Source organism: Eretmochelys imbricata, chromosome 3 (genome assembly GCF_965152235.1).
Source record: "Eretmochelys imbricata isolate rEreImb1 chromosome 3, rEreImb1.hap1, whole genome shotgun sequence".
Lineage (NCBI taxonomy): Eukaryota > Metazoa > Chordata > Testudines > Cheloniidae > Eretmochelys > Eretmochelys imbricata.
The window spans coordinates 121,554,936-121,582,169 of NC_135574.1; the positions used below are offsets into that span (position 1 = coordinate 121,554,936).

At 42.4% G+C, this 27,234-nt stretch overlaps 1 protein-coding gene across 6 annotated transcripts in view; it reads left to right on the forward strand.

Moving 5' to 3' along the window:
* Positions 1 to 27,234, forward strand: part of MAP3K4 (mitogen-activated protein kinase kinase kinase 4) — a 144,195-nt gene that overhangs the window by 112,024 nt on the left and 4,937 nt on the right. For 4 of the 6 annotated variants that reach the window (XM_077813299.1, XM_077813300.1, XM_077813301.1 and 1 more), the window contains 6 exons: positions 3,325 to 3,425; positions 5,195 to 5,275; positions 6,073 to 6,264; positions 7,066 to 7,136; positions 10,990 to 11,106; positions 16,643 to 16,802. In XM_077813299.1, the coding sequence (XP_077669425.1) occupies positions 3,325 to 3,425; positions 5,195 to 5,275; positions 6,073 to 6,264; positions 7,066 to 7,136; positions 10,990 to 11,106; positions 16,643 to 16,802 (722 nt within the window). Of the gene's footprint in view, positions 1 to 3,324; positions 3,426 to 5,194; positions 5,276 to 6,072; positions 6,265 to 7,065; positions 7,137 to 10,989; positions 11,107 to 16,642; positions 16,803 to 17,744; positions 17,856 to 27,234 lie in introns of all 6 variants that reach the window. The other 2 variants (XR_013345669.1, XR_013345670.1) reach the window with 2 other exon arrangements.

A 27,234-nucleotide genomic window follows, 5' to 3' on the forward strand; every position in this document is an offset into this window, starting at 1 on the left:
TGCTTTGGCAGTCTGACTTGATGGGGAACTCACAGTGAAGGCAGAGAACTGTGTAGCCTGGAAAACACCCCAGTGAGGAGGGAAAGAGACACAGTCTCTGCCCAAGAAATATAAAATGCCTGAAAGTGGGTCCCTTGCTGGATTACAATTACAAAGGGGGATTATTATCTAATTAATGTTGTAAGCCCCTTTTGGCTGAGACCACATCTGCCTCCACAGCTCTGAGCACTGTGCCAATACTCAGCAATCTCATTAGTGTTCTACTGTTGCCACCTTCCTTATAGTTCAGGGCGGGGGGAAAAATTAGGAAAGGGAACAGTCTGTCAGTGGAACATTCATATAAGGACTGTAACTAACTTCCTGTGTGAGTTGAGTGGGAAAGAAATGAACTTCAATTTTATTTGTTCAGCAATTTTCTAGCAATTTTGTTAACTTACATTTTTGTGGTACTAAAATGTTCATCACGGCCATGCTTTGAAATAACATCTGTTAAAAACATGAGACACGCTTTTAATTATAGTGGCTAGTAATTGTGCAGAGGTATGATTATGAGTTCATAAATGAATAGCAGTTATTGTTTAAGACCTCTTAATATTTTGACATTAAGAGGATTTATGCTGTTAGAATACTGTTAATTATACTAGTCAAATGGTGACTATGAAGTTTTAAGATTTCTAAATACATTATGGATCTCAATTCTTTTATTTGTATGATCATAGTGCCAAGAGCTCTGTTGTGCTAGTCATCATATGCACCTGGTTCATGCTCTAAAGAGGTTACAAACTCATTTGAAATAAAACGTGACAAGAAAATGTAGCAAACATTAAGAGGCGAAGGGGAGGCAGAAAGAACAGGACAACAGTAATAAGATTGCATGGTTACCTAGATGAACTATGCACACAGCTTAATTAGTCTGAACTATTTTGAAGTTTGTTATTTTTAATAAGTAATATCCGCTATCTGCAACTGCAACTCAACCAACCATCCTGGTTAGCTGATTTGTTGTAGGTGGCACAGTAGAAGCAGGTTTTGAGATATTTGGAGAGGAATGGATTATGACCTTACAGATCATTTCAGGGGGAGTGTTCCAGGCATAAGGTGGCAGTTCTTTTGACATAAAGCTCTAACTAGCATATCTCCAAAGTATCTTGTGACTTCACGTTCTGTGATTTTTATGCTAAAAGTTTTGATTTGCATCCCAAAATGGTCTCTACATGTAGAAGCTGGCTGTACAGTACACTCTGTGTTCACTAAAAGAACAGTCCTGGTCTTTGGAAGAATACTTCTGGATGCTATTTGTGTGTTTATCAAACATTCTCTGTACTTCCATTTTAAGACCGTCATTACAGAAGACCCAGTAGTAGTGATCAGCAGTGCCAAGCACTTTACAGATCCTTTTCATGGTTTACAAACAGAATAAATAACGCATGAACTATACCTTTCATTTAGGAGCTCTAGCAGTTTCAGAAATCAAGAGAGATGTGGTTGAGTAGTATTTGTGGTTTCTAAAAACACATATTGAATCAATCCATTATTTAAATATTCCTCTTATGTTACAGACCACATAAAACAGATTTCCCCTACTCTGCCCCCAGCTCCTTCTGTCCCACTCCTTCAAATTTCCCCTGGAGCGTGTGAGTTACTTGAAGTGGTGCCTGAGCAGCTGCTTTTTGAACAGGCACCACAGAGGGATACAATTTTTGACTATCTTATGCTTTGGTGTGATGTTATACTATTGAATGCAACTGGGACAGACTTGTAATTCATGTGTGATGGCGAACCCATGTATTGTGGTATCTGTAACAGTTACCTTGTGTGTGTTTCTTGTTTTCATTTTTTAAAACAGATTAAAAACGAAAGAATTAAAATGTTTGTCAAACTACAAAAGAATGGAATGATCAACAATAGTTGATGGAAGGAAAAGAAATAAGAAATATACATTTCAAAGAACTGGGACTTCACTTCTTAAGAGCATCCACATATATATTTTGGCCAATAATATTAGAACGCTGGAATGGTTGCAGTGTGGTACAGAAATCTATGTATTCTGTTCATTAAAGAAATAATTCCCTAGAAGTTTGCATGCTGTTCTTGGAGTCATCTACTTTGCCACTCGTTTGGGAGTTGGAAATAACAAACTGCCGTGTTTTCTTCTACAACAGAGGCAGTGAATTCTGATGTGCACAATCTGTATTTTTAATTTGAACTCCGATCGTCCATGAACTAAATAAATTATATTTAAAAATTAACTATGGAAACGGGAAATCTGTAGTAGCATTGAAGAGAATTGTCATTCAAGAATGACTATAATGTTCTGTGCAGAGTGTAATCCACTTAAAGTGAACTTCAGTTTGTAATGAAGTAGAATGAATGTCCCAAACATTTCTAACTCAGTCTGCTGTCTTAATTATAGTTATCCTCATTTATAGTGACGTTATTCTATGGGGAAAAAAACCCTCTTCACTAAGGAAGGTTCTATTGTATTTAAGAGGATGGAGGCCTAGCCACTGGAATAGCGTAGAAACAAAGCTTTAATCTGTTCTAAACCTTTGCATTAGGTGCATACAATTTATAGAATATGAGAACTTTCTAAACCAGTTGCACTAAGCAATGTGTGGTGCACAAATGCTACCATAGTTCATTCAAGGCTGTTCTTAAAATATTCTTTTTTTTATGTAATTTGAAAATTAAATGCAAAGCAATTTTAATCTATTAGTTTATATTGAGCTTTTTGACAGTTTGGGGCTGTGCTATTTCTATACTAATTTTTCCAATTTAGTTGTTGAATGTCCAAGGTCGGAGAAGGTTGTGGTTGGTCATTTTGTATTTACCCAGACCTAGTATTTGAGCAGATTTCCTTCAGTCTTTCTCACTGTTTCTTTACCTGTTTAATAATTTGCATATACAGAGGCTCATAATTAATTTGTGCAAGGTCGGGTTCCTGTTTTGTCTTCCAGCAGTATTTATCTTTTAAATAGGACTCTGAGCGGAATATAGCTCTGAAGTTCTTTGAGCTTGATCTGGTAAGGGTGTAGATCCCATTTTAATCAATAGGCGTTTCAGGTGCTTAACGCTACATAAGATCCAACCTTTAGGTTGGTGGATTGGGACAGTTTCTCCATCCAGGATTTAGATAATGTCACGGAAAGAACAGGAAAGAAAATGCTGAAGATACACAGTACTTCAGTTTACTTCCCAAGAACTGGTTTTGCCTTTGTGTGGTTTTCATTAATGGGATCACACTTGCCTCCTAAGCTTTAGAGGTTCTGTCACTTCAGAAGTGCAGTTAAATTGCTAATTAGGACGGTGGCTGTTTTTTAACAGGGGTTCCAGTGTCCCTGAAAATGATCGACTGGCTTCAATAGCAGCTGAGTTGCAGTTTAGGTCCCTGAGCCGTCACTCAAGTCCCACTGAGGATCGAGAAGGTGATTATTTCGATAACAGATTGTGATCTGGATCTGCAAATGATTCATGTGATTAATGAACGTATTGTCTCTCTCCTGACCCAGGTCCATAGAATTCCTTTATCAACTCTTTATTTCTAAACAGGTCTTTACTATGTTAGATTTAAATTAATGACCAAATTTTCAAATTAGGTTGCCTACGTTTTCCCAAATATGTATGTGTGGGGTTTTTTTCGTATGTAGCTTGTTTGGCTTTTTTAATAAACCCGTGGGGTGTTCCACTACAGCAGGGTGGGCAAATATTTTGGCCCGAGGGCCACATCGAGGAATAGGAATTGTATGGTGGGTCATGAATGCTCACAAAATTGGGGTTGGAGTGTGGGAGGGGGTCCAGGCTCTGGGGTGGGGCTGGGGATAAGGAATTTAGGGTGTAGGAGGGTGCTCTGGGCTGGGACCGAGGGGGTTCGGAGGGTAGGAGGGGGATCAGGGCTGGGGTTGGGGCGTGGGGAGAGGTTCAGGAGTTCAGGCTCCGAGCGGCGCTTACCTCATGCGGCTCCTAGAAGCAATGGCATGTCCCTTCTCTGGCTCCTACATGGAGGCACAGCCAGGCGGCTCTGCACGCTGCCCTGCCTGCAGGCACCACCCATTGGGGTGCCAGAGGGGGCCATTGGAGTGCACAGGAGCCAGAGTGGAGCCATGCCGTGGCTTCTGGGAGCTGCTTGGTGCGGATTCCAGGAGCTGCCTGGTGCAGCCCCTGCGCCCCAGACAGAGTGCAGGAGCGGGGCCCAGCCGTGTGGTGCGGCCCCCAACCCAGTGCCCCGGCCAGAGTGGTGCGGCTTGCGGGCCATAGTTTGCCCACTCCTGCACTACAGCATTCAAAATGAGATTGATACCATAGTGACATTTTGTTGGAATATCCCCTGTATCAGTGACTAGATCTACTCTTCTCGCACACCTTCTCAGCACAGTAACCTGGCTGTGAGGTGAGGATTTCTCAGGCTGTGGATCAGAAGCAAAGACTGTAGCTGCTATTGCAGCATCAGTGTTACAGGTAAGTCCCCAGAGCCAGTACTTGCACCCACCACTAGTGGGGAGAAATGACTGGATCCACATGTTGGTAGATTGATTGATCTGGGCCTCTCCTCCTCCTCAGGAGGTTTCTCTGACCCCTCATATTCTTAGGCATATAAGTGAAATATATTTAAACACCTTCCTTAGAAAATAAACTTGTTCATTAAGAAGTTTCATTTTATATTTTGTATGACAGACAATGGACTTCTCCAGTATTTCAGCCATCACTTATGACTGGAGTTTGAGTATAGTAGATTGTGTTGTCTGTTTCCAAATTGGAAGAAACGTTTAACAAACAATTGAACTTTTAAAGAATATTTTTTGATTTGCTTGGTTTGCCTGATCATTGCCTTTTACCTGTGCCTGATTTTGAAGGGGAGACTAACTAGGTTGGATTGACTATTTATAAACAATTTTCCAATGCAAAATCACTTTTTATGTATACAGATGCTGAATTTCTGCTGTGTGTTATATATAACTATTTCTAAAGATACTAAATTGTCTTAAAGTTCAAAGAATGTAACTAGCTGTAGTGTTGCCTCAAATACCATAACGAAGATCAGTGTGAGTTGTTAAATTATCAGGTGTTTTAATCCTGAAATGTAAAATGTAAGATTTTGTTGTTGAATATGGCAACACTGTTAATAACTTAAAAGTAGTATGAAAACAAACAATTTTTAGGCAATATAATATAATTTCTCACATTACTGTTTTTATAGAACCATTGTATCCTAAAGGAGACTTGAGTGGATCAGCCCGAAGGAGTTGGGAGCTTCGAACTCTCATCAATCAGACCAAAGGTAAGAGACAAAGGAACACTACTTAATGCAGTATATTTCAAGCTTAGCTAAGTCTGTATATTTAAAAAAAAAATCCTTAATGTTGTATTTCAGAAAAATACTAATTTCTGATATCTGAGTTTAAAAAAAGAACAGTATGTCGTCTTTGAGGCATTATTTACTGTTCTTGATATACAAAATTAGTATTAATAGTTGCCAACATACTTATTATCATCAGTTGATAGAAGACATTTTTGAGAAGTTGAGTTTACATGAAATCTCTAGATCTAGAGGTTCATAAAGAAGTTAGAGGTTCACACAAAACTTCAGAATTATTTAAACTTGAGAAAAGTTCTCAAATCTACATGAAGTAAAATCTTAAACTTCTTCCTTCTCCTGTTTCATTATGGTAATGACCTCAACTGTATTAATATCCAAACTAACGATCAGTGCTTTAATTAAAGGCTAAACGAAGATAAATCATATTGTAAGTTTATTACTTCAGTGCAGCTATCTTCTTTGAATTATGTTGGTGGGAATTAAAATTATGTTAGTGGGAATTAAAAATAGTTCAGTATTTTCATCTAAGTTGCAAAGTAAGAAGTTTCATATGAAACCGGAACATATATCTTCTGCTTTCCTTAGTTCCAGCTTCCTTATTGTTTGAACTTCTGTTAAGAAAATAGTTGCATTGTACATCATAACACTTGTTCAACGTGGTCTCATCATAATACAGTAGTGGCAAAGGAGCAGACATGCCATTCAAACGTAGGGGTGTAGGTCTCTGAATCAATGAATTTGTGCACTGCTTTTTTTAGACACCGCTTCCAAGCAAGGACCTATTGATGCTGTTCAGAAGTCTGTCCGATTGTTTGAAGAAAAGAGATACAGAGAAATGAGGCGAAAGAACATAATTGGCCAAGTCTGTGATACCCCCAAATCTTATGATAATATCATGCATGTAGGTCTAAGGAAGGTGACCTTCAAGTGGCAGAGGGGAAACAAAATTGGTAAGTCTGTAATGGACTTGTCATGTAGCTTAAAATACTGTATTCAGACCTTGTTTCACCTTAAGATTTACATTTGAAATCTTGCATCTTGGTGTAGATATTAAAGTTTGTTTTACTACACAAGGAAGATTTACAGAATATTAAACACAGAATACTATTGGAACTAGCATTTCCTATATAGCATTTACTGCGAAATCGTCACTGGTCAAGTAGTTAGAAACAAAAATTGATATGTGACATGAATTAATTCAGTAGCATGTGCTGAACAGCTTCATTTTGTGCTTGATCCTGCAATCTCTGAACATGTGACATCCTCAGGGCCATACAGGTAGTATATATATATTGTGTGGGTGCGGCCCACATAACTCATAAAGAGCTGCATATGTGGCCCACAATGATAAAATGCGTTGAGAGCCACTGTTGTAGGGTATTCTGCACATGGAAAGATTGCGAGGTTAAGTGCAACACATGTTGGTAGTAACTTCAGTAGACTAGTTTCACTTACTGATGTAGTCGCTATTGGCCACACTTGAGAGAGATGATTATTTCCCCACTGATTCTGACTGTATATGTCTCAGACTATTACTGCATAATCATGAGAAGGTTCTACTCCTGAGAAAGCATAGAGTTAATATGCGTACCTTTTAATCAACTTGAGCATAGGATTATAATTGCTTTATTATGTTGAACAAGCATTACAAGTTGAAATATTTTTGAAATAAAAAAGGAAATCAAGGAAGAAAATCTGCCAGGCTGAGACGTGTGTTTGAGCTGTTAATTGTTTTTATTGTAATTCTATAGGTGAAGGCCAGTATGGGAAAGTCTATACGTGTATCAGTGTTGACACTGGTGAACTGATGGCCATGAAAGAAGTGAGTACATTACCTACAAGTGCCACTGCTATTTAATTTTAATGATGCATATGCTGTTTCTATAACCATGTATGCATAAGTTTAGTTGGCAGGTCTCCTTGTCAGAGCATTGTTGACAGATGGGTAGAGCAGAGGAAATGGGAAGGAGAGTTCCTACTTCAGATAGGCTGTCATAGAACTTTTCTGTAAAGTCCAGGTTAGTCCTAAATGATCAGTATATACATAAGTAAATCTATGTATGAATTGAGACCTTCTGTCTGTCTTGTATTACATTTTGCTTGATAAGATATTTACCAGTCTTTTTAGTTTTTTTGCATTCATCCTTATACTTACATTTGGAAGGTTGCCTTGGTGTGACTGGCTTCCAGCAATTCCGCTGACAGCCACTTGACACTAATGAAATTACAGGTTTGGGGCCAAATTCTGTCCCCAGATTTACATGTACAATGCTGTTGTCTAACATTTGTATAAAAGGGTGGAATTAGGCCCTGTTTCTATTGTTCCTATTCCAGTATTCATCCACTGAGCTTGTAACACTGACTCCCAGAAGTTCACCCTGATGTTGTTTAAGAGGAGGTTATCTTTTTCCCATCAGGAGCTCTCCCTGTCCCTCTTAGCCTTAGGTGTAATTATTTAATTTTCTAGATATCAACTGATATATTCATTCAAGAGAGTGCATTGAGCAAAGACTACAATTAGTGCAAGAGAGACTCACACCTGCTGATGGACCTCACATTGATGGGTTAAATATTTAGTACCGGTATATTATTTTCCTTATGCTGTTTTCTAGCACTTAGAATCTTATTCCTCACCAATTGTTTTCAAAATATTCATTCCTCATTGGGGATTTATGTACAAGCTATGTTTGAACTTTTCAGTACAGAGTCTCCTTGAGTATAAAAAAAGTTCAGAGGTTTTTTTGGTTTTGTTTTTTTAATACTGATTGAAAAACAATGTTTTTTCCGTCTATGTGTTTCTTCAGACTTTAAAAAAGAAAGCCTATCTGAGTAAAGGAGAAACTTTTGAAACTTCAGTCCAAAATATATTATTAGCAAAGCTTCATAAACCACTGAAATAAGGGTTAGAATAGATATCTCAAATATCACTAACATCAGTAAAAATGATGGGGAGTGCTTGTTTACAAATACACATCATACCTTCATAATTTTGAAACTTGAGAGAAGTATTTGACAAAGAAAAGTATATGAACTTTCTTTGTCACTGTTATTACCTTTTTATAATTAAGTTTATCACTGTTTACCAAAGTATAAAACCTCATGTTCTGAAATTGTTATACGGAAGCAACCAATCATAATGTCCTTGCAACACTATGTACCTTTACTTTTTCTTAAGGTTGTCACTAACTTGGTGTATTAAGTTTTTTCTGATCTCTGACCACACAATAAAAGTAATTTTTACTAAGCATTTTGTTTGACTTAGTCATATGTTGACTAGGAAAAGAGTAAATCACTTTTTCAGAAGAAATTTTTTTGCTAATTTGTATTAGCAAAAAAAAAAAAGAAAAAAAGAAAAACCATGACAAGGCATCATTGGGATATTAATGAAAACTGCTCTTTTAGTCAAAGCCTCCTGACTCTGTGCCTCCTTCCATTCCACATCTTACTCTTGGAAAAGCCTCAGCTAAACTGTGCACATGAATCACACCTGGAGTTGCAGCTAACAAGAGATGTTAAGAGTAACAAGAAGGGTTTCTTCAGGTATGTTAGCAACAAGAAGAAAGTCAAGGAAAGTGTGAATTCCTTACTGAATGAGGGAGGCAACCTAGTGACAGAGGATGTGGAAAAAGCTAATGTACTCAATGGTTTTTTTGCCTCTGTCTTCATGAACAAGGTCAGCTCCCAGACTGCTGCACTGGGCAGCACGGGGAGGAGGTGACCAGCCCTCTGTGGAGAAAGAAGTGGTTCGGGACTATTTAGAAAAGCTGGACGAGCACAAGTCCATGGGGCTGGATGTGCTGCATCCGAGAGTGCTAAAGGAGTTGCCGGATGTGATTGCAGAGCCATTGGCCCTTATCTTTGAAAAGTCATGGCAATGGGGGGAAGTCCCGGATGATTGGAAAAAGGCTAATGTAGTGCCCATCTATAAAAAAGGGAAGAAGGAGGATCCTGGGAACTACAGGCCAGTCAGCCTCACCTCAGTCCCTGGAAAAATCATGGAGCAGGTCCTCAAGGAATCAATTCTGAAGCACTTAGAGGAGAGGAAAGTGATCAGGAACAGTCAGCATGGATTCACCAAGGGCAAGTCATGCCTGACTAATCTAATTGCCTTCTATGACAAGATAACTGGCTCTGTGGATGAGGGGAAAGCAGTGGACGTGTTGTTCCTTGACTTTAGCAAAGCTTTTGGCACGGTCTCCCACAGTATTCTTGCCAGCAAGTTAAAGAAGTATGGGCTGGATGAATGGATTATAAGGTGGATAGAAAGTTGGCTAGATTGTCGGGCTCACTGGGTAGTGATCAATGGTTCCATATCTAGTTGGCAGCCGGTATCAAGTGGAGTGCCCCAAGGGTCGGTCCTGGGGCCGGTTTTGTTCAATATCTTCATAAATGATCTGGAGGATGGTGTGGATTGCACCCTCAGCAAGTTTGCAGATGACACTAAACTGGGAGGAGAGGTAGATACGCTGGAGGGTAGGGATAGGATACAGAGGGCCCTAGAGAAATTAGAGGATTGGGCCAAAAGAAGTCTGATGAGGTTCAACAAGGACAAGTGCAGAGTCCTGCACTTAGGATGGAAGAATCCAATGCACCGCTACAGACTAGGGATCGAATGGCTCGGCAGCAGTTCTGCAGAAAAGGACCTAGGGGTTATAGTGGACGGGAAGCTGGATATGAGTCAACAGTGTGCTCTTGTTGCCAAGAAGGCCAATGGCATTTTGGGATGTGTAGGTAGGGGCATTGCCAGCAGATCGAGGGACGTGATCGTTCCCCTCTGTTCGACACTGGTGAGGCCTCATCTGGAGTACTGTGTCCAGTTTTGGGCTCCACACTACAAGAAGGATGTGGAAAAATTGGAGAGAGTCCAGCGGAGGGCAACAAAAATGATTAGGGGCCTGGAACACATGAGTTATGAGGAGAGGCTGAGGGAACTGGGATTGTTTAGTCTGCAGAAGAGAAGAATGAGGGGGGATTTGATAGCTGCTTTCAGCTACTTGAAAGGGGGTTCCAAAGAGGATGGATCTAGACTGTTCTCAGTGGTAGCTGATGACAGAACAAGGAGTAATGGTCTCAAGTTGCAGTGGGGGAGATTTAGGTTGGATATTAGGAAAAACTTTTTCACTAGGAGGGTGGTGAAACACTGGAATGCGTTACCTAGGGAGGTGGTGGAATCTCCTTCCTTAGAAGTTTTTAAGGTCAGGCTTGACAAAGCCCTGGCTGGGATGATTTAGTTGGGGATTGGTCCTGCTTTGAGCAGGGGGTTGGACTAGATGACCTCCTGAGGTCCCTTCGAACCCTGATATTCTATGATATGAAGGAAACTCCTCTTCCAAATCCCTCTTGGCAGCCTGCTTCTTCATGAAGCCTTTGTACACTGATCTCACCGGTGTTGTTTCAAGGCCTTCTTGTATTTAACCTGTTGTGTTCTAGATCATATCTGTCTGAGTCAGGTTGCAAGCTCCTTAGAGCAAAGGTCTTGGGTTTTTTTTGTTGGTTTTTTTAAGTGACAACACCCTATCCCAATAGATGTCTATAAATCATCATATCCCCAAATCTTTTCCCAGAAATATCAAAAGACGTCTGTAGATGGCTTCTTAGCTATTCCTCTCTTGGTTGTTTTTCTATTTCACACTTACGTTAATAGCAGCAATAATGAAAAATAATCACTTTTGCAGATAAGATTTCAACCGAACGATCACAAAACCATCAAAGAAACTGCAGATGAACTGAAAATTTTTGAAGGGATCAAGCACCCTAATCTGGTTCGTTACTTTGGTGTGGAGCTCCACAGGGTAAGCAAACGTTCATCACTGGATTTTCATAAGTTAGGAGAGAACCTTTAGGAGTTCAGAAATGGAGTCGTGTGTTCTACACCACAAGTTATCTCACTTCTGAGAACTGTAATTTTGCCTAATTATCCAGGAAATCTCTATGAACTGCATCATTTCTGTCTTCCCTGACTCTAGAATTCTTCCTGAAACGTAAGTTGTAGAAAGCTGTTAGACATCGAAGCACTAAAACTCACCCTACTAGAAACAGCAAAGGACACACGAGTGTCTTAGCACTCCTGCCCACCCCCCAAAAGCATGTTAGCTTGTGTGAAATCTTCATGTGCAAATTAGGTATGTAAACACTTCAAAAAAGACAACATTTTCAAACAGCTAACATTTGTTACCTATAGTGACCATACCACAGACTTTTCAGCATCTTTTCATGAGAAACTAAAACTGCAAAATAGTGAGGAGTTAGAGAACTGAGACATCCTTAGTAGAGGTGCAGAAACTGGAAGCTGGCCCACAGAGCAGTTGAAACAGTCCATCATAGCAGAACCGGCAAAAGAGGGGATAAAATTACTAATCTTGTTTACTACTTGCTAGTTTACAAAATTTTCTTTTTAAAATGTGACTGTAGTTCTTAAGCTATGGAAACATTGTAAGTATATTATCTTATTCTGGTATTACAAAGTGCTCTACTTGCTATTTGGGCGATACCAAGAACCCCTCATCTATAACTTGTAGTATTTGGTGTCACAACTAACTTTATAGTTACAGAATTACATGCATGGGAGATCTTATGCATATATCAAAGAGAATGTAAAACTCATTTGCAGCAAGGGATGAGGTTAGATATTAGGGAAAACTTTCTGACTCAAGGATAGTGAAGTACTGGAATCGGTTACTGAGTGGGATTGTGGAATCCCCATCACTGGAGGTATTTAAGAACTGGTTAGACAGACGTGTCAAGGATGGTCTAGGTATACATGGCCCTGCTTCAATGACAGGGGATGGACTCTTGAGGTCCCTTCCAGCCTTTCATTTTTATGATTCTATGATACAGATGTTCAGTCTGTAATCTTAGAAAAGTACAATGAAATTTGCATGAAGGCCTGGTTGTCCAGGTTATCCCAATTGAAACTGACCCCTCTCAAAAAACAAACAAATAAATAAATAACCCTGCCAGTGTAAAAATAATGCAGGCAGAAGTCCAGCAGCAGGGGGGCTATCTGATTTATTGCATAGAATGCAGCATGTATGATTACTGCCTTGTGGGCCGATGGCAACTCATGTCCCTCAGAGACCAAGTATGGGCTCTTGAGAGAGTGGTTGAACTGGAGGAGCTAAAGAAGACAGAGGTACAGAAATGAGACTTTCCAGGACACAGTAGTGAAGTCCCATCCCCAGTCTGACAGCCTCTGTGCTGTTGAGGAGGATGAAAATCTCGTGGAAGAAGAATCTCAAGCTGGAGTGCAGAGAAATGATCCCATAGTTGGGACCATCCTTCCAGATGATGTCATGGTATCCTCTCGCACTGAGGATACCTCTCTGGGAGAGGGAACCTCAGTTATTAGGAAGAAACAGGTAATAGTAGTTGGGAGTTTGATTTTTAGAAATGAAGATAGCTGGGTTTGTGATGACCGGGAGAACTGCATGGCAAATGGCCTGCCAGGTGCGAAGGCTGTGGACCTCTAAAGAAATCTAGATAGACCTATGTGCAGAGCTGCGGAGGAGCTGGTGGTCACAGTTCATGAAGGTACCAGTGACATAGGGAAAGGTAGGAGAGAGGTCCTGACGGCCAAATATAAGCTGCTAGGTAAGCGATTAAAGTCCAGGACCTCCATGGTAACATTCTCTGAAATGCTTCCAGTTCCATGTGCAGGGCCAGTTAGACAAGCAAACGGCAGGGTCTCAATGCATAGGTGATACAATGGTGTTTGGAGGAGGAACACAGGAGCAACTGGGGAACCTTTTGGGAAAGGAGGAGCCTATACAGCAAGGATGGGCTCCACCTAAACCAAAACAGAATCAGACTGCTGGTATGTAAAATTAAAAAGGTTGTAGAGGAGTTTTTAAACTGAGGGAGAGCTGACAAATGCGAAGGAGCACATGATTAAGACACACCTATCCCTTAGGGGAGGAATTATTAAAGGGGATACGCCTATCTTCTGAAGAGGAGTGGCTAGAAGTTGAAAAAGCACAGGTAGGAACTGAAGAGAAACCGTGAAATGAAAGAGTCCCATTCAGAAGGCAAACAATATTGACAATTTTATAAGTGCTTGTATACAAATACAAGAAGTCTAAATACTAAGATGGGTGAAGTTGAGTGCCTGCTATTAAAGGAGGATATTGATATAACAGGCATCCCATAAACTTAGTGGAAGAATGATAATCTGTTAGCCAGTAATACCAGAGTATAAAATATATAGGAATGACAGAATAGGTCACGTTGGTGGGGGAGTTGCACTATAGGTGAAAGAAAGCATAAAGCCACGTATAATAAAAATCTTAAATGAAACAAACAGTACCACAGAATCTCTGTGGATAGAAATTCCATGTTTGAACAGTAAGAGTATAGTAGTAGCAATATCCTACCAACCACTTGACCAGGATGGTGATTGTGAAATAATCAGGGAGATTAGAGGCTACCAAACCAGAAAACCCCATAATAAAGGGGGAATTTCAGTTATTCTCATATTGACTTGGGTGCATGTCATCACAGGATAGGTTGCAGAGATAAAATTTCTAGACACCATTAATGACTTCTTGGGGCAGCTAGTCCTGGAACGCACAAGGGGAGAGGCAGTTCTTGATTTAGTCCTAAGCGGCACACAGGATCTAGTTCAGGAGGTGAATATAGCTGAACCACTTGATAATAGCGACCATAATTTAATTAAATTGAATATTGTTGTAGGAGGGAAAAATACCAAAGATATCCACCACAGTACCATTTAATTTCAAAAGGGGGAACCCTACACAAAAATGAAGAGGCTAGTAAAATGGAAATTAAAAGTAACAGTCATCAGAATGAAATGCTTGCAAGCTACATGGAAACTTTTAAAAAACATCATAATAGAGGCTCAAACTATATATGTACCCCAAATTTTAAAAAAACAGCAAGAGGACTAAAAAAGACATGGCCACAGGTAAACAACAAAGTAAAAGGCATCCTTTAAAAATTGAAAGTCAAATACTACTGACAAAAATAGAAAGGAGCATAAATTCTGGCAAGTCAAGTATAAAAGTATAATTAGGCAGGCCAAACAAGAATTTGAAGAGCAACTAGCAAAAGACACAAAAACTAACAGCAGAAAATGTAAGCACATTAGAAGCAGGAAGCCTGCCAAACAATCAGTGGGGCCACTGGATGATTGAGGTGCTAAAAGAACACTCAAGGGGGTATGTGTACACTGCAGATAAAAACCTGCACTAGCCTGTGCCAGCCTACTCAGGCTTGCGGGGCTCAGTCTGCAGGGCTGTTTAATTGCAGTGCAGAATTCCAGGCTTGGGATACTCCCATCTCGCAGGATTCTAGAAACCCCAGAAGTCTACATTGCAATTAAACAATTGCCCAAGCTCCGCAAGCCCAAGTCTAATTGCATTGTAGACATATGCAGGGAAGAAAATAAGGCCATTGCAGAGAAGCTAAATAAATTCTTTGCATCAGTTTTCACTGCAGAGGATGTGAGGCAGATGCCCACATCTGAGCCGTTCTTTTTATGTGAGAATTCTGAGGAACTGTCTCAGATGTTAGTAGAGGAGGGTTTGGAATAAATTCAACAGTAATAAGTCACCAGGGGTATATGGTATTCACTCAAGAGTTCTGAAGGAACTCAAATATGAAATTGTAGAACTACTAACTGTGGTATGTAAACTCTTGCTTAAGTCAGCCTCTGAACCAGATGACTAGAGGATAGCTAATGGGACACAGATTTTTGAAAAAGTCTTCAGAGGCGATCCTGGCAATTACAGGCCAGTAAACCCACTTTCAGTACCAGGCAAATTGGTTGAAACTATAGTAAAGAACAGAATGATCAGACACATAGACGAACACAATATGTTGGGGAAGAGTCAACAGAGCTTTTTTAAAGGGAAATCATGCCTCACCAATCTACTAGAATTCTTTGAGGGGGTGAACAAGCAAGTAGACCAGGGGGATCCAGTGGATATAATGTACTTAGATTTTCAGAAAGCCTTTGACATGGTCCCTCACCAAAGGCTCGTAAGCAAAGTAAGCTGTCATGGGAAAAGAGGGAAGGTCCTTTCATAGATTGGTAACTGGTTAAAAGATAGGAAACAAAAGGTAGGAATAAATGGTCAGTTTTCATAGTGAAGAGAGGTAAGTAAAGGGGTCTCCCAAGGATCTGTCCTGGGAGCAGTGTCATTCAGCATATTCATAAATGATTTGGAAAAAGGGTAAACAATGAGATGGCAAAGTTTGCAGATATACAATATTATTCGGATAGTTAACTCCAAAGCAGGCTTCAAAGAGTTACAAAGGGATCTCACAAAACTGTGTGACTGTGCAACAAAATGACAGATGAAATTCAGTGTTGATAAATGCAAAGTAATGCACATTGGAAAACATCATCCCAACTATACATACAAAATGATGGGGTCTAAAGTAGCTGTTACACTCAAGAATGTGATCTTGGAGTCATTGTGGACGGTTCTCTGAAAACATCCACTAAATATGCAGCGGCAGTCAGAAAAGCTAACAGAATGTTAGGAACCATTAGGAAATGGATGAATAGATAAGACAGAAAATATAAACCCACAGTATTAATCCATGGTATGGCCACACCTTGAATATTGAGTGGAGTTCTGGTCATCCCATCTCAAAAAAGATTAGATATTGGAAAAACTACAAAAATGATTAGGGGCATGGAGCAGCTTCCATATGGGGAGAGATTTAAAAGACTGGCACTGTTCGGCTTGGAATAGAGGGGAGATTTAACAGAGGTTTATAAAATCTTGATTTGTTTGGAGAAAGTGAACAGGGAAGTATTTACTCCTTCACATGACACAAGAACCATGGATTACTCAAAGAAATTAATAGGCAGCAGGTTTAAAACAAACAAAAGGAAGTACTTCATCACACAATGTGCAATCAACCTGTGGAACTCATTGCTGGGGATGTTATGCAGGCTGAAAGTATGACTGGGTTAAAAAAAAATTAGATAAGTTCATGGAGGATAGATCCATCAATGGCTATTGGCCACAATGGTCAGGGATGCAGCCCTGTGCTCTGGATGTCCCTAACCATCTGACTGCTAGAAGCTGGATCTGGACGATGGAGATAGATCACTCAATAAACTGCTCCATTCTGTTCACTACCTCTGAAGCATCTTGCACTGGCTACTGTCAGAAGACAGGATACTGGGCTAGGTGGACCATTCGTCTGACCCAGTATGGCAGTTCTTGTGACCCTGTTTCACAAATAGCAAGGAAGTGGGAGGAGGCTACGGGTAAACATTAAAATTTGAAAAGAAATTAAGATTAGAAATAAAACCAACACAGACATCAAAGAAATCTAATTTGGTTCCCACAACAGGAAGAAATGTATATCTTCATGGAGTACTGTGATGAGGGCACTCTGGAAGAGGTGTCAAGGCTGGGCCTTCAGGAACATGTCATTAGGCTCTACACGAAGCAAATCACGATTGCTATCAATGTACTACATGAACATGGTATAGTTCATCGGGACATTAAAGGTAAATTGTTTTTTAAAAAAAGTTAAGGTAATGTTGCTTTACGGTGTTGTAAGTAAGGTATTGCCTAAAGCATCTGTGGGGATTTAAGGCAAGTTCTCTGCTCTAGAGCAGTAATTATGTTAACATGCCCTGCCCTAGCACTGGACAGTTGATAAGCTTGCATTACTGGCTATTCACTTTTATTTAACGCATTGAGCTTGAAATGTTGGCACACAGGGTTGCAAAATTAGGGACAAATTCTGCCCCTGGGTGCACTTATGCAACTTCCTTTGAGTTCACTGGTGCCCTGTGGCTCCATCCAGGGACAGAATTTGGTCCTTACACTTCTAACACTAGTATTACTGTAACTTATCTGGTATATTTTTATTCTGGGCTTTTCAAGAAATGATGGAATTCTCTGGGAGCTGAAGAGTATCAAAAAGATAATTTGATCATAATATTTTCTCTGTGGTTCTCAGGGCCCAAGAAGGATTGTAGGATTTCAAAGGGATGATAGAGTCATCATAGTGGTGAAAGGCTGCTGTTTTATGTTAGAGAGATTATGAAAACAAATAGGTTTAAAATTAGACCTATCCAGTGGTTCTCTGATGTTTGTTAGTCTACACACATTTCGCTCTCAGCCGTCTCTTACAATGAACAGGCTGGAGCTACAAAAACTGCAGAATTCTTTGTCATGCTCATAGAAACCTCCTCTATCTCCAGTTTAACTCCTTTTCCCACATGATCAATAGCACGGCTTCTTGTCTCCTTCTCCTTTCAAAACATTCTCCTAGTCTAGCTGTTCTATTTTTGTTTAGTGTGACTTGTCTTCCTCAGCAATGGTAGAGAAACCAGAGAAGGAAAAGAAAAAAATTCACACAAATTATTCCCTGTAAATGCTCAGTTTACAACAAGGCAATGCAACCCAACCATGCTGGGTTTCTATGTCCCTCTTGCTCGCAGGGTTCTGAATCATCGCAGCAGTCTAGGAGATTCCCAGTTGCTCTTGGTCCTTTGGCCTCGTGCTCCTCAGCTGGGAAAGAACTGTCCATGACCCAGAGGCCTTCCACCCAGGTAGGCCACTCTTGAGTTGGCTTTGGCTTTTTTTAGGAGATAATTGCTCTCTCCTCTTCTCCACTACCCTCCCCTAGCATTCTTTCCTTTCCTGTTTTCCCTGCTGGCCAAGGCTTTTTGTCCAGGTGTGAACTCAGCTCTGTATTCCCCATAACCCCATATCTATGGTGATCATTTCTTGTTTAAATAACTATTTAGTAGAAGGTTGCTCCCTCGTGGAAGACCAGGTTAGCTGTGACAAAACCCAAGGCCTGTTACGGAAACTGGGCCTCATGAACAGGGTCAAGATTCCTTTAGCGCCGGTGCAGTGTTTCATTAACGTTGGGACGCAATTCTAAGCTGACAAGGAGGGTGTCTTCCTCTTGTCTAAGAGAAACACTGAAGTGAGAACTTTTATCCAGCAATTCAGGAGCTGTATCACTACATCATCCAATAGGATCTCCACTAGCTTACCTTCCTAATGTCCAGTATTACAGGAGTGTTCCTTGGGAACATTCCAGCTTCAAATGTTGAAGCTATATCAGATAAGGGTCAGTGCTTGAACTTCCCTAATCCTTAATATTAAAGTAGTGCTCACATGGTGACTGCAGGAAGGTCAGCTATACAAAGGGGGCATCTTTGCACCACTCCTAGTCTGTAATTTCCTTGGATAAATCAGATTAGGGATTTATATAGGTTGCCAGATGGCACATTGTAAATCATCTCCCCCAAACTCATGTTATATACACATGTTCTCAAACTCAGGGCAATGAAACAGACTCTATTCTGTTGTCTTACCAGGGTCCCCATAAAACAAATCAAGTGGTCAAATGCTTCTAATTTTATGTAGAGGGGGGAAAAATCATATAACGGAGAGGCTGAGCTACAGCACATTCCCATAGTATTAGATCCCTAGTGCCCAACTGGCATCATCTTTTGGTGAATCTTTCTGTTAGCAATAAACACCCAGTTCGTCTTTGAGTGATTGTCCATATATATTCCACTCTTGGTGTTGTATTGGAATCTTTTGCCACTAGTGTCCTTTGGAGCAATGCTTGCACGCTGACTGCTCTTGTGCCTCCCTGCTCTTCCCCACCACTTGAAGATATAAAGGGCAGAGTGGGGCCAACAGGTTCTCAGTTCCTTCTTTCTGCACATGGCTGCCAGATGGAACTGCACGTAACGCCTCTATCTCTTGCACTTGGTTAGCTTTATTTGAATACAGCTACATATCTTGGCATACACAGCAGTTAATTAATATTAGTAGGTATGTTTTTGGGGGTGCTTTTTTGCGTGTTTATATCTGGTACTAGACTTCAGCCCTTATGGCTGAAACCGAATCTCCCTCTCTAAAATATTGTCCCCCTTGGGAGGGAGCTAACCCCTTCGATGATGGGAATACCAGATGCCTCTTCTGTCTGGGGAAAAAGGCATATTCCTGAAAAGTGTTCAGTCTGTAGATCATTTTCAACACGAACTCAGATGGCTGAGGGGAAGCTCCCCTGAAACTTTGCTTATTTGACAAGTCGATGAGACCTGCCTCTGATCCTGGTAAACAGGCCCCTCCAGGGACAGAGCAGTTTTCATTTAAGAGTGCTCCAGTGAGCTGTGGCTCCGTTGTTACCTCCCATGTATCTCCTTCTAAAGAGACCTCTTCTGTTTTTCCTGCTCTCAGGTCCTTGTCATCAACTACCGAGAGGTGTGGGAGAGAGCACCACGCCACTCTACAAAAGAGTGCAAGCATAGGTCATCTTCCGAGGGTCTGAGTAACAAGAGGCAGCTAAAGCTGCCTCACTTATTCTTATCAAAGCATAGCATATGGCCTGTGGCAGCATAAAGGACTCTGGTCACCAAGAAACAGTTTCAAGCTGCATCCATTTCTGGAATTGCAGTAGCATCAACAGGGCTCTTAGTACTGATGCTGGGACTTTTGGTGCTGGCACCAATATTTTCAGTACCAACATCTTTGGCACCTCCCACTCTAGTGCTGTCTGTTTCCAATGTGGTGCTCACGGTACTGACTTTCTTGGCACAGAGATTCACGATACCAAGTGACCTCACTGTATCAGTGTTTCCTGAGTCACCACTGTTAACATCTGGGGTGAAGGTACCCCTCTGAACTGACTGCTGGCTTGATATTGTTACTGAGTGTTTCCGGGGCACAAATGAGGGAACTCCTTATAGCACACCAAGGGACACCTAGAAAAACTTCACTAGAACTCAGAAGCACTCCTCTGAAGCTGACAGGGAGGGTAAAGGAGCCTGTCCTGGATACTCCCGAAGATCTTAGTCTGCTTAAAACCCATACACATCTGATAGGGATTCTAGGTCCCGTTAACTATCGCGTGCAAAGGGGATTTATAGAAAGACAGTCCTCATGGTATAATTCCTCCTCCCCCCCCCCCCCCGCCCTTGCCCTTTTCTCCTTCCTCCTGTGGCTCCCAACCCTGGCCATATTGGACCCCATAGGGGTTACACGCAACAAGGAAACTCTCCTCAACAGCTTTTTCTCTGGGCAGGGCCTAGTCTCCAGTAAGATCCCTTAGTGTGCAACATCCTCATCAGTCCCCAGGGCCTCACACTGAGCCTCAGCAACAACCACGACCATCTGATGAACCTCAACAGATAGCAGCTGCTGTCTCTTCTTCATAGCCCGATGAAACTGTGGCTCCTGTATTTCCTCCTATCCTGACAATTATAAAGCTTTTCAGGATTTCTTGCATAGGATGGCAGATGCTCTGGAAATCCCTTTGGAACTTGTACAGGTGAATCATAGAATCATAGAATATCAGAGTTGGAAGGGACCTCTGGAGGTCATCTAGTCCAACCCCCTGCCCAGAGCAGGACCAATCCCCAACTAAATCATCCCAGCCAGGGCTTTGTCAAGCCTGACCTTAAAAACTTATAAGGAAGGGGATTCCACCACCTCCCTAGGTCACGCATTCCAGTGTTTCACCACCCTCCTAATGAAAAAGTTTTTCCTAATATCCAACCTAAATCTCCCCCACTGCAACTTGAGACCATTACTCCTTATCCTGTCATCTGCTATCACTGAGAATAGTCTAGATCCATCCTCTTTGGATCCACCTTTCAGGTAGTTAAAAGCAGCTATCAAATCCCCCCTCATTCTTCTCTTCTGCAGACTAAACAATCCCAGTTCCCTCAGCCTCTCCTCATAAATCATGTGTTCCAGACCCCTAATCGTTTTTGTTGCCCTTCGCTGGACTCTCTCCAATTTTTCCACATCCTCCTTGTAGTGTGGAGCCCAAAACTGGACACAGTACTCCAGATGAGGCCTCACCAATGTCGAATAGAGGGGAATGATCACGTCCCTCGATCTGCTGGCAATGGCTCTACCTATACATCCCAAAATGCCATTGGCCTTCTTGTCAACAAAGGCACACTGTTGACTCATATCCAGCTTCTCGTCCACTGTAACCCGTAGGTCCTTCTCTGCAGAACTGCTGCCTAGCCATTCGGTCCCTAGTCTGTAGCGGTGCATTGGATTCTTCCGTCCTAAGTGCAGGACTCTGCACTTGTCCTTGTTGAACCTCATCAGATTTCCCTTGGCCCAATCCTCCAATTTGTTTAAGTCCCTCTGTATCCTATCCCTACCCTCCAACGTATCTACCACTCCTCCCAGTTTAGTGTCATCCGCAAACTTGCTGAGGGTGCAATCCACACCATCCTCCAGATCATTAATGAAGATATTGAACAAAACCGGCCCCAGGACCGACCCTTGGGGCACTCCGCTAGATACCGCCTGCCAACTAGACATGGAGCCATTGATCACTACCCGTTGAGCCCGACAATCTAGCCCACTTTCTACCCACCTTGTAGTGCATCCATCCAGCCCATACTTCTTTAACTTGCTGACAAGAATACTGTGGGAGACCATGTCAAAAGCTTTGCTAAAGTCAAGGAATAACACGTCCACTGCTTTCCCTTCATCCACAGAACCAGTTATCTCATCATAGAAGGCAATTAGATTAGTCAGGCATGACTTTCCCTTGGTGAAGTCCTATAAGCTTCTGTGAATTCTTCGCTCCTTCATGCTGGAGAGGTTGTCAATCAGTGAGATCCTGCTGGAGCCAGCACAACGTCTATGACAGACACCATAATCAATTCCACTTACATCCAAGAGAACTGACAAATAGTGTCAGGGCCTGTCTGTAACACAAAGCAGAAAAGTCTGCCCAAGACTGATGTATGCAGCGAAGTGCAAAAGATTTCTATTTGGGCAATTCTGCAGCAGCCTCTCCTTTGGAAAATCTGATCCTCTGTGTTTTGGACGATTGGTTATTTTTCAAGAACTCTGAATTATCTGTTGTTTATATCAGAGTGCACCTCGCAGCAGTTTCAGCTAGTCCAGGGCCACGTGAGATTCTCACACTCAACGGTAGCTGGGTTCCTCAAGGGCCTAATTCATGCTTTTCCTCCAATACAGGAGCTTCCTCCTTCCTCAGATCTCAATGTCGTTTTAGCTAGAGATTGATAGGTCCCCCTTAGCATCATGCTCTCTAGACCATCTTTGAGTAAACACAGCCTTTTTACTAGCGATCATGTTAGCTCAATGAGTAGGGAAGAAGCAGTCAGTCATGGCAAACACGCTGTCTTCCACAAGGACAAAGACTCCATCGAAATTTTTTTACCTAAAGCGATCTCAGACTTTCGTCTAAATCAGATAAGCCGCTTACCTGTGTTCTTCCCTAAACCACACACCAGTAGGGGGAAGCTAGACTTCACACCTTGGATGTACCCAGAGCCCTCTACTTGTACCTTGATAGAACCAAAACACGCTGGGTATCCCCTAGACTGTTTGTTGCTTTTGAAGATAGGGTAAAGTCAATGGTAGGTCAAGCAATATCATCCAAAGGTTTTCTAAATGGGTCTTTGATGGTATTAAATTATGTTAACAGCTACCTAGTTTAGACTCCATCCCAGTCAGGTCTAGGGTTGCCAAGTGTCCAGTTTTCAACCGGATCGCCTGGTCAAAAAGGGACCCTTGCCGCTAAAAGTCTGGTCGGCTACACGGTGGGGCGAAGGCAGGCTCCCTGCCTGCCTTGGCTCCATGCGGCTTCCAGAAGCATCGGCGTGTCCCCACTCCCACTCCTAGATATAGGGGCAGCCAGGGGGCTCCGCACGCTGTCCCTGCCCCAAGCACCAGTTATGTAGCTCCCGTTGGCTGGGAACCATGGCCAGTGGGAGCTGCGGGGGTGGTGCCTGTGGATGAGGCAGCGCGCAGAGCCTCCTGGCAGTGCCGCCACATAGGAGTCAGAGTGGGGACATGCCGTTGCTTCCGGGAGCTGCTTGAGTTAAGTGCCACCCGGAGCCTGCAACCCCCTGCCCAAGCCCTGATCCCACTCCCTTCCTCTGAACCCCTCGATCCCAGCCCAGAGCACCCTTCTGCACCCCAAACTCCTCATCCCTGGCCGCACCCCCAGCTGGAGCCCTCACAGCCCCCACACCTCAACTCCCTGTCCCAGCCTGGAGCCCCCTCCTGCGCTCCAAACCCCTTATCTCTGGCCCCACCCCGGAGCCCGCACACTTCCCACACCCCAATGCCCTGAACCAGCCTGGTGAAAATGAGCAAGTGAGTAAGGGTGGGGAGAGGGAGCGACAGAGGGATGGGGGATGGAGTGAGCGGGGGGTGTGACCTTAAAGAAGGGGTAGGGCCTTGGAGGAAGGGCGGAGCCGGGGTGTTTGGTTTTGTGCAAGTATAAAGTTGGCAACCCAAGTCAGGTCAGAGCTCATTTGACTAGAACACAGATGTTGATAGATGTTTGGTTGTGTGTGTGTGTTTGCTCTGGTCTGTGCAGATAGCAGACTTTGATTGAACTGCCCAATAAATCCACAGACTCGGGTTTCAGCGAAAGAACTTGCTCAGGTTTGTTGCCAACGAAGCAAGGTGCTAATGCCCTGGCTCAGTGCTTACAGGAATACTAACGTGTATGCTCGTGCCAATGGACTGGCTCAGTTAGTGGCAGGACTGTCCACTATCCCGTTGGCCAGACAGAGACACTTCCTTTGATGCTTCATTTTATACAGCAATACAAACAAGTTAGTATTGCGCCTCTGACGTGGGTTGTTACCACCCATTACCTTGTACGTGTTGGTTTGATCACAACATCTCTATCCATCATCCTGAACTTATATTTAAGAGAGGTCAACTTATATTTAAGAGTGTTCCTGTTCTGGGGGAATGTGTTTGTATCAACTTGGTATTGGGGTTTTCTGGTACTACCCTTCTGGAATGTGTTTGCATGAGTATTGTGCCTAGCACTCCTTAGGAATGTATGTTTCTGCACCGTCAACCCTGTTCTTCTGAGCAGGGCCGGCCTCTTGCTCACAACCTGACTTTGCTTTATATCAGCAAAGTTTTGACCACTACTTTAGTTCAGGCCTCTGATACAAGGCCTTGTATCTCAGGCTGTCTTTCTACTACAACAGGCAGCCTCTGTGGCTTCTTTGAGAAGTGTAGCCATCTCTGAAGTTTTGAAGGGCAGCTACCTTGGCATCAATAACATACATTTATAGAATACTATTCCCTTGTAGGGGCATCATGCTTGTTTTTGCAGAGCTGTCTTACAGTCACTGTTTGGGTAGACTCCAAGCACTCACCTCCTACACATCAGGTCACTGCTGAGGGTCATCAGAAGTGGAATACATATGGACAAGTCCCTCAAAAAAGAAAGAATAGTAACTTACGGTAACTGTGGTTCTGTAGATGTGTTGTCCACATCTTTCATGACCTATGCGCCTTCCCTGCTACTATGGAGATGGTAACACCTGAATTATGTATTGGCAAAGGAACTGAGGGATGGCTGGCCCTGCCCTGCCCCATAGACATGGCCCCAATGGATACAGCTGGCCAGAAAACTGCAATCTTAAGGGGCATGTGCAGCCAGAGGACAATACATGTGGACAACACATTGCTAAAAACCACAGTTACTGTAAGGTAAGTTACCGTTCTTTCCCAACAGGTACAGATTCTGTTGGGAATCAAAAAAAGCCTATAAATGGAATTTATTCCTGCTACTCATTTTCTCCTTTTAGTGTTATTAAGCATATAACTTCTCTGCCTCCCTTATTTTAAATAATATCTAAACTTTGTTTCTAAATGCTTTGATAGCTGTCAAGGAACCTCTGAGTGAGAAGGAGAGTCCCAACTTCATGGGGCTGCACTCCCTTTCCATAAACTGAGCATTTTAAGGACTATTTACATTTCCTTTCTGGTTTCTTGGGTTTCTTTGTGGAAGAGCTAAAATGCACTAACTGGAAGTTGGAGAATATTTTAGAAGGGCATAGGAGACAAAGGTCCTGCACTGCCCCCTGTGCAATACAGAGCAAAAGTGGGGAGCTGGTGGGAGGACATAGTGCCTAGACGAGCACAAAAATATCTTTGTGTGATGTGGATAGAAGGCTAGTAAGCGTGGATAAACCTGAGACAATGCTGGGATATACCATTTGCAGGGAGCAATTTTGTTGATCCATGTGTGCCACTCATTTTGCATCAAGAACAGCCACCACTAAAGTCACAGCATTAAGGTTTCAGCATCTCTGCTGGGAGACCCACCACCAACCAAGCGAGAGCTTCATTTTGATTACTCACTATTAGTCAAGATTTTGCATGACTTGCATAGTGTTCTGCTGCTTCTATACTTGCTTGCTCTAAACATATGGGTTGGCACAATATTGAAATGGAAAAGAATGCTGGTCACCAAGGGCCAGGTTCTCCAGTCCACTAAGTTCACTTTCCAGCTCCTACATGAAGCAAAGTGAATTTAAGATGACCAGTGATTCCTCCTGGAGAACTCTTCCACACCCCGTAGGGGGAATCTCCACACATTAAGGTGGCGGTGGCAGAGTAGTCACTTGCTACAAATAAGCAACGTTTCTGGCAATGGAAAAGGGACTGTATCAGGAGTGGGGTAGGGGTAGTGGTACAAAACTCCACTATCCCTGATAACTAGGGTCCTACCAACTTCATGGTCCATTTTGGTCAATTTCATGGTCATAGAATTTTAAAAATAGTCAATTTCATGGTTTCAGATGTTTACATCTGAAATTTCATGGTGGTGTAATCCTGGACGGGGAGGGTCACAAAGCACTTGGGGTGGGGGTGGAAGGGTGATATTGGATTGCCACCTTCACTTCTGGGCTGCGGAGCTTCCTGTAGCTGGGGGAAGTCCTGGGAGATGGGTCTGATCTCCCACAGAGAGTGGTTGTGCAGGGGAAGAGGAAGTCCCATCCTTCCCCAGCCTTGCTGGGACTAGCAGCTGGAGCCTGGTCTACGGTAGCTAGATTTCATGGGGAAGACCTGATTTCACGGTCCGTAGCACGTTTTTCATGGCTGTGAATTTGGTAAGGCCCTACTGATAACGCAGTGGTCTAAGCTCCATTAGCCGGGTTGGCCATAGTATTGAATTGGGACCCAAGTGCTTTAGATAGCAGGGTTCGATTATACTGCAGTGTCCTATCTAGCTCACTCAAACTGAGCAGATGGTTACAGTGAGGGATGCCATGATGAGCATGTATGAGCCCTTGCTTGCAAGGAAACCCATAATACTGGAGTTTGAGCAATCACTTAACAGAGCACCTGGCAGCTGTCCAATTATGCAGCTCTCATTTTGACATTCTGATAACTATTTCAGGCATAGGATTACAGTGTTAATTTCCTTCACATTCTTAATGGAGCCAATTTTGAATCCGTTAACCATGACAGGGCTTCTTAAAAGTAGTGTTAGATCAGTTAAAATCTTAAAAATCCAACCAAAAATAGCTCCTAGGGACAGAGTGTGAATGTGATTTTGTGACATATGCAAGGAGTGGAGCACTTGTTCCTTTGCCAAAAGGAATTCTGTACTTATATTGAATATAATGGACCAGGACTCCTGTATTCCTAGGAGGGTGGTTTAATTCTTGTCAACACCCAATATTTTGTTCAGAAGAGAATGAACACTTTTAAAAAAATAGTTTGAATTTTTCATAATGTTTATAAAAAGTTGAGTAGAAATGACCATTCTGGGCTTCCCTACACAGCTGTGCCGCTGCATCTCATTCCTGACTGATAGTCTTGGGCCTACCAATGGAGGCAGATTTTGTGGTGATTTTTGCCATATGGAGGCAACGCCCTTATGAGATTAGAATGAAACTCCCCAGATTCCTTGTGCCCTAAAATGGCACAAGAACACAGGTCTCCAACGTTTGTAAGACAGATGAATTAACCCACTGGGCCACCTAGCCCCCCTGGACTCTTTGTTTTGCTTTGTCATGAAATTTAATTCTTGGATCATACTGACTTGATCTGTGGACTTCATGGGTATGCCTAGGCTCAGTGTTAACAGAAGATGCCCAGCAAAAGGCCAGTTTGTGCGAAGAATGCGTCATCTCTGGAGTA